This window comes from Atta colombica, unplaced genomic scaffold (assembly GCF_001594045.1).
Source record: "Atta colombica isolate Treedump-2 unplaced genomic scaffold, Acol1.0 scaffold187, whole genome shotgun sequence".
Lineage (NCBI taxonomy): Eukaryota > Metazoa > Arthropoda > Insecta > Hymenoptera > Formicidae > Atta > Atta colombica.
The window spans coordinates 1,463,686-1,472,141 of record NW_017259279.1 but is presented as its reverse complement, the minus strand read 5'-3'; the positions used below and the strand labels follow the sequence as shown (position 1 = coordinate 1,472,141).

Here is an 8,456-nt window from a genome sequence, read left to right as displayed (position 1 = left end):
AATAATTAAAAATTTTTAAAAATATAAAAAAATAAACATTTATTAAATTTTATATAATAAATTTTTCAGTATAAATATTCTTTAAAATTCCGTTATTATCGGGTTCGGCTTATCTCGAACAGTTGGTACTCGAGAAACTTTTGTACCCATACATATAAAAAATTACAATAACGCATGTATTTTATTATTATTAAATATATTCCTTCGTAACCACTATTCCATAAGGAAATCATTCAATCTGTTTATTTTTAATAAGAGATGATTTTTAATAATGTGTGGCAGAACATATTTCTCGCGAATTTTAATGTTTAAAGATATTAAAGATATTAGGTTGTCCGGAAAGTTTGTGTCGCAAAAAATTTAAATTTAATAAATGAAATTAAAAATTTAAATCTTCTGCATTTCAATTTTTCTTCAAAATCGGCATGAACTTTCCGGACAATCCAATATGATAAAAATGATAATTGTAATTGACATGATACCAAAATCATTACTATCATAAGTGATCTGGAAGATGCACATCCTTCTATAACAAGATATTTGGTATTTGATGGATTACTTCTTTTTTTTGCGAATGGATCTTGTGAATTTGACGTAGAATCGAAATACATTGCGTTTACTCTTCATTATGAGATTCTTCTTTGTATCAAATACTAATCTATTATACCACAAGGCGAAAGGATCTTGATATGATCAATTTATTGGGATAGTTATCTTGAACGCGATGAAAGTGCTCGTAAATGTATTAATGACTTTTTATGGTCATATTAATAAGTTATAAGTTTATTAAACATTGATTTAGAAAAATTTGTATTATATGTATTTTCGACGTTTTCGTATAATATCGTATTATTAAAATTTGTTAATTATGCTTCTATATTATCATTTTTATAATTTGAACAGCGTTTATAATTGTATTATAAACAATTATTATAATTGTAGTATTGAATTGTATAAAAAATTATAATAAAAAATAATATAAAAAAAATTGTGTGATATGATTAGTGAAATACAATAGACATAAAAATAAAAAATAAATTAAAAACTATGCTTATCTGTAAAAACGGGCTATTAAATTTATTAGTAGCTCATTTTTTTACGAGTGAGTATACTTACAAAGAAAAGAGGACCGCCGATAAAATCGGCGGGGGTGGTGGAGGGCCTCTAGTTCGGTTTTATTAAATTAAATCTTAATTTAACTTCTAAATCTAAATTTAAATATGATTGAAAAGTTTGAAATGTATTCAAAGACTTTATAATTGCTAATGATTATAGAGATTTTGAAATATACTTACATTATACTAGTAATTTGGTAAAAACGGACTAAAAATTTGCATAAAAAACATAATGTCCATTTTTATGCAGACGCGTTATAAGAAAATTTACTAAATTAACTTGTTTGAATATTCAATTTCATTTATTAAAATTTAACAACTTTTATTTGTATAGTAAGAGATGTAAAATAAAAATTTTCGTTGAAGGACCCATTAATAAACATATTGTATTATTAAAAGATGTTAAATAAAAATATTCTTATGGTAAAAAGATTCTTATGATAAAATCGAAATTCAGATTTTCTTGAATTATACGCGAATTTTGTGTTATGATAGGCATGCATTTTGTATAGATATCTTATACTATAAGCAAAATATATAAGCAAAAATGTTATACGAATGTATAAGCAATTTATTTTATATTAAAAATATTTATTTCTATTCTTTATGTTGTATTATATTTTATTATATTGTATCTGATTACTTTGTATATTACGATATCTTCCTTTATATTCTATATGTAATTCATACATAAAAACATTCAAATCCAGTAAACCTCAAGTTACACGTAACATACCTCTTAATTATTATTTGCCATACAAGAATATAACTATAATGTAATACGTGTCATATTACAATTATATTAATTGTTTCATGTAACTTAAGTGTTTGTTGAAAAAAAGAGGACCGATGTTAAAAAAAGCGAGGGCAGTGGAGGGCCTCTACAGATTGATTCATTTTTATTCATTTAAATTTTCTTTACAACTTTAAATTAAATGTAGTTTGTTTACAATTAGAATTCGAATTTCAACGGCTTGCAAATATATTTGCAAATTGCAAATATATTTACGTACATACATGCGTGCGGATACGTGCATATATGAGATACATCATATGAGGAACAAAAGAAGTGAGATTTAATTTTACTTCTTTTTTGAAGTAAGATTTCACTACTTTAAAGTGAAATTTCATTCAAAAAGTGAAAATTGTCATTCTTTTTCAAGAAGTGAAATATTTTCATTCTTCTCCAAAAATAGTCATATTTTTACTCTCTTAGAATGAAATTTCACTCAAAGAAATTTAGAGAGTAAGTCTTAAATTTTTTCCAAATCAGCAGATAACATTTTTAAAATGTTTATAAATATTAATTTTTTTTTAATTTTACTTTGCATGATTTATCATAAAAATGACATTTAATGAATATTCATTAAATATATTTATTTTCCATCTATTATTTATTTGAAATAATAATTTAAAGAAAATATTTATTTCATTGAAAAAATATTATTCATTTTATAATCATTAATTTAACATTAATTTAATATTTTACATTAATTAATTAGTAAACAGTACGCGTTTATTTTTTTATTAAATTAGTTGCCATCGCTATTTTTCTTGACTCAATGCTCGCTGCGGAAACTGCACATACAAATATAGAACATCTACACATATAGAAATTATAAATTTCCAATAATATTTTATCGTACATGTATCGTACAAACATGCACACATACACACATGAAGGAGGGGAAAGAAATAAAAATATATAAAACATGTTCATAAAAATATCCGCTTTATGTTTTCAACTTTTCGTGTCCTATTCGATATATACGACACAATTATAATAATAAAACTAATAATAATATAACTATAAGGCCGTGTTTATCTTTCAACATCTTTTGGAAGTTTCAACTAGTGTTTAAGAATAGACATGACCCTGAATGTAATGATGACAATAATGTTATTATATATTATATTAAGTACCGCAGTAAGTCGCGGATCTACATTTCCTGCGATCTTCTAACTGATTAATAGTCCTAGAGAGATCTCTTCTCAAGGAAAATTCGATTTACATACAACTCGATTTAAATATGTTACGAATTTACAAATATATTAATATTTAATAAAATAATGAATATAAATCTTAAAAGTAAAAAGCAAATTAAAAATATATTTTATATAGTTCAAGAAGAGTGATAATCCTAATACAATAGCATCGCATAATATCGCGAGAGGACACATATTGTTAAATTTATTGCACCGTTATTTATAATTCGGTTGCTTAGCTAAGAATAAGATTACAAATCGCGCGATAGAAAAGTATTCCCATTGTTCACAAGTTGGGATTCTCACCAAGAAAATATTTAGCGCATGTGTCATGGGAAAAGAAGAAAATGGAAATGTTTCTCTAAATGCCTACGGAAAACCGACTATAAAATTAAGACGCGTCAAAAAAGCATTCGTATCTTTGCTCGCATTCTTCACGTTAAAGTTATAACATTGCGCAATATCGTGGAACATTAAAATGAGCAATTATCCTAATAGAAATGAATGTCTCACCATGTCTCACTAAGAAAAAAAAGAAAAGGTGTCAAAAAACAAAAAAATGTCTCACTAATGTTGAATTAATTGGTAGAAAACGAAAATGGAAGAAGATTGAGAAATCCGCAATTTAGTGAAATGATTAATTAATTAATAAAATTAATTATTAAAATATTATGGTGGAAGAAACCCAGATATATTCGTTTTTATATATTCGTTTTTATTAAGACAAATTCCGCGATAATTACATAAGTAACATATTGAAATACATATTAAAAATGAGATAGTATACTCGCAACAATAGCTAAAGTTTTTTCATCTTTCTTTCTTTTCTTTTCATGTTGAAGACAAAAAAAGAAAAAATGAATCATACAAGAAGTTAAAAAGAACAGATTTATTATCATCCAAAAGTCAGGTCTCATTGCGCGCTTATTAGCGATATCCACATCTGCCAATGAAAGAAAACTTTTAATTGCGTCTGTCTAAACGTACGAAAATGAATTCAGATAGATTCAGATTAATGCCGGTGTTATCAGATGCTCACTGGCCATCCTCTCCACTTCTTTCAATTGTCTCACATGTATGCCGAACAAAATCGAGATTGTATTTTTTTCATAGCTTTATTTTCTGAACTAAACAATTATGGAATTTTTTCACAACATCCGTTTCATATTCCTTCATCACATTGTTATTCATTTTTTATTAATATCTTATTGCTAGTTTAAACTCTATAAAAATAAATGTGACATTTTCATGAACTTTGTATAAGGAGTGCAGGTTTTTTAATTGTTTATGTCTCAGTAATGAAGTGGTCAATCTCATTATAATTGCACAAGCGTGTCAAAGTTTTCTAGTACAATATATTTCAATTTCAAGAAATTCTGACTGTTTTTAATTCGCGAGTGTACTATTTTAATTAATAAAAATATATAAAAATGATTTCTGAAAGAAAAAAACGTTAGTATTCAAAGGGAAAGAAACTTGTGAAAAAGAAAATGTCAATGTTAAAAATGTTACGTATGAAATTAATACATCCTTGCTTATATATCATATACATGAAAATAACATTTTATATCTAGTATATATATATGTATACGTAGAATGCATCTATTCCACTCATTTTGATGTAGCACATAAAGAGCATTTATGAATGCAATCACTTTTAGGCTATTCATCGCAAAAAAGAGAACTAAAACCTAACATAGTTTCCACGCTGAATTTAATATCATCAACCAGTGAAAGTATGTAAGTAGCTTCGTCAATATTCAAGAGTGTATTATAATACGGTTTTTTTATTGCAGCAAGCATTACACAATATGTTATTAATTAAAAAATTTTTTTTATACATTCGTAATTTCTTCCACCATAAGAAAGTAATAAAATATAAAGCATTTCAATGATGAACATCAACTATCTGCGATTATTTATCACGTATACAACACATATGTATATTAGATTGTTCAAAAATAAATGAAAAATTAACTTTTTAATAGTAAAAAGAGCTTTCATTTGGAAAAAATAGTCTTTTATTTTTTTTTATATTATATTATATTTTTCATTATATTTTTCCTGGAGTCCAAAGTATTATTAATTATATATTTTACACTCGACGCATTTTTCACCAGAATTTGATGAATTTCTTACAGTTGATATAAAATGAATGTTCGCCCATATTAAACATAAACAGTCATCTCTCACACGTCACTCGAATTGCTATCAAATTAAGACGATTGAGAATCGCTATTCGAGTGCAAAGGTTTAAAACCAAAAGCTTTTTTTTAAACGGTGAATTTTTTATAAAGAAGTGAATACGTTTAATTTGCACATTTTTAATAACTTCGTTATTTCATTTAATCGTCAACTAGATAACCCTAAAAAATCTTATAGTATCTCATAATATTTTTAAAAATTTGTCATTTTTAATTTATAAAAATTTGAAAAAGACATTGAATGTTGTTGAGCAACATATTTAAAAATCTTGTTCATATTTTTTTGAACAATCTAGTACATTTGCAGATATAAAGATATTTTCTTTCTCTTCTTTCTTTTCTGAGAAATATAAAATAGATTTAAGAATAGAAAACACGCGCGCGCGCACACACACACACACACACACACACACTCTCTCTCTCTCTCTCTCTCTCTCTCTCTCTCTCTCTCGCTTCATATTTACTTCCCTTATCTATTCCTTCCAAATATAGCCGATGATTTACAAATCGTAGGCGTATTCGTCATAATGTAGTCTATCACGATTTGATACTATCCTAGTCGTACTCACGAGATGACTTATGGAAAAGAGCATGCCGCTCCTCCTCAGTAGACGAGACTTTTGAAATCGCGGACCTTACTGCTCTCGGCATTTTGCTCACTGTACTGAAGTCTCTGTTGATTCCATTACCACCGGAAATTCTAAAAAAGAGATCAATATATTAAAAGAATTTTCAAAGGGAAAAAATAAGCAAGTATTCATAGTACAAAATAGTTATTAAAAATCTAAATAAGATAGACTTTAAACAAAAATATAACATTTTGCTGCATTCGTTTGATTGTTGAATTCGTTACCTCTTATTTTCGATATCGATTAATATGCATTAACTTGATATATTTTATTTTATATACAAATATGCTCTATACAAATATGCTCTATACAAATAAAGCTAACAATAAAGCTTGTAATTTCTTTTCTTGAAAAAACATAAAAAACAAGGGAATAGATAAGAATTTATATGACAGATTAATTTGATACATACACGACATCGGTCTTATCGTCTTCGTCATCTGGTTCTATGTCGTCGCTCGGTACTGTGAAATACGTATTTGCGGACGCTGGTCGGAATTTATAGCCTGTCAAAACGAAAAATGCGTAGGTTGCCATTTCCCGGAAGGTTTCGTCCAACCATTGGTAATCAAAGCGCACCGTAATCTATAAAAAAAAGACTGTTATCGAAAATATGATATTGAAATATGGTTTGTGATTCTTATAGGATTAATATACGCAAATCATCATAAATTACGAAATTGCGTACCTTGAGTATGTACATTATAATACGAGTGAAGTATATGTAGAAGACTATCATAATGTAGAAATGTTTGAATAGCATGAGTTTGCGCAAGTTCATTGCCGCTTTATCATTCGTGCGAGCGACCTCCTCTAAGTGCCTAATACTCCATACTACCGGAAATAGAATTGCACCACAACACACCAAATCGATGAGTATAAACATGTCTCGTGAAGTTTCGCGACGTAAATTACCCACGTCGCTTTCCTCAATTATTATTTCAGCTACATTTGCCAACACCTGCAGAGAAACACATTTTTGTTGCTATATCATTCGTCTCACCATATGACTCAGGCGATTACATGTGCAATTTGCGTTCTCTTAGCTTTTGATATTCAATACCTTAACAATAAAAAGGAATTATAATACTTTCGAAGCTTCTATAAATATTTTCTATGCAGGAGCTATATGGTTTATCTCCATATTTAGATCCATTATTAAAATGTTTAAATTATTAGAGGGCATTCTAACAATGAATTTGGAAATAGAGATAACATGAAATGGGTTCTGTATAAAAAGAAAATATTTAAAAATTTTGTTAACTAATTTATTTCAATTTTTTGGAAGAACGAAGTTTGTATTTGCACCTTTCAAAGTTAATGGTTTTAATTCTAATTGAAATATATTGCTAAAAAAGCAATTGATTTTTATAACAGATTCCGATTGATTTTTTACTGATGCAGAAAAAATTTATTTAAACTATAAATAAGTAAAAGACAGCGATGTTTACTTGCAATGGTATGACCAACATGAAGAGTTTCTTTTCCTTGTCTGAGAGAATGTGCTTTATAAAGTTCCATCCCGTACCAATAAGCACAATAGTAATGAAGAGAACGGCGCCTTTGAGCAGATGAGTAATGTAATATAAAATCGCCCACGCCTCGACATGCTCACCCTTAGTTTGGATAAAATGGTAATTTATACCGTGGAACAGCAATGAGAAAGACTTCAGGTATACCAGGACAGCCATTAAGTAGTGAATTTTAAATACAGAATGCCTGAATATCACGAAAGTAACATTTACATTCTGTTTAACTCTGTTCTACTAATGTCTCGCTTATCTATGTCATTTCTCTTACTTGCTTTTATTAAGAATAAACACCCAGAAGCAGCCAGACAAGAAGAAAAGTAGCGCCATCGTAAAATATAGAGCTGGCAACGGCATTTCACCGGCGCTGAGGAAGTTATCGTTATTAATCTCTGCTATTTCCACCTACGAGAGAAATGTTTCTTTGTCGTGACGAACGCTCGTCCAATCTTTAATTGTTTTCTAGATAATCTTACCGTGAAATCTACGAGTAGTGGTTCCTTATTATTATCATAATTCTGACAGTTGTGAAAATAGAGATTGTACAGGCCCTCTTCATCCTCGTTGGCGATATACATAACGAGGCTCGTATTGTACGATCTCTCGCCTGTGGATGTCGTCTCCATCGTCATCGGTAATCTGAGACGGGAACACGCGTTGCTATCCGACCTCAGCCTCTGGTCAACGCCGCGAACGTCGGCTTTCTCGACCACTATACAGAAAAATTTATATTAAATACACAATTTATATTAAAAATAATTTTATTGTAAAATATAAATATTTTTTTTTAAGTATACAGTTTGACATTTCAAGAATTAATTTTTGAGAAGTCATTTTATAAAGGAAAGTTCATATGTATATGAGCACAAAAGTTTGATTTAAAAAATCCAAAAAAATTCTACGAAATTATCATTTTTTTTTAACTGCAGTTTCTAAACGAAAAGAACGAAGTTGCTACGCTGTTATAATATTATTAGAATGTTCTATGCTATC

General features: G+C 28.2%; 1 protein-coding gene across 1 annotated transcript in view; it reads right to left on the bottom strand.

Annotated features, from left to right (window-relative positions):
- Window positions 1-5,727: 5,727 nt before the first annotated feature.
- Window positions 5,728-8,456, bottom strand: part of LOC108686516 (protein GPR107) — a 9,881-nt gene continuing 7,152 nt past the window's right edge. The window contains exons 5-10 of the mRNA XM_018191866.1: window positions 7,940-8,175; window positions 7,735-7,868; window positions 7,386-7,653; window positions 6,623-6,895; window positions 6,347-6,519; window positions 5,728-6,005 (exon numbers count right to left, since the gene is read on the bottom strand). Of these exons, the coding sequence (XP_018047355.1) occupies window positions 5,861-6,005; window positions 6,347-6,519; window positions 6,623-6,895; window positions 7,386-7,653; window positions 7,735-7,868; window positions 7,940-8,175 (1,229 nt within the window). The 3' untranslated portion in view covers window positions 5,728-5,860. The remainder of the gene's footprint in view (window positions 6,006-6,346; window positions 6,520-6,622; window positions 6,896-7,385; window positions 7,654-7,734; window positions 7,869-7,939; window positions 8,176-8,456) is intronic.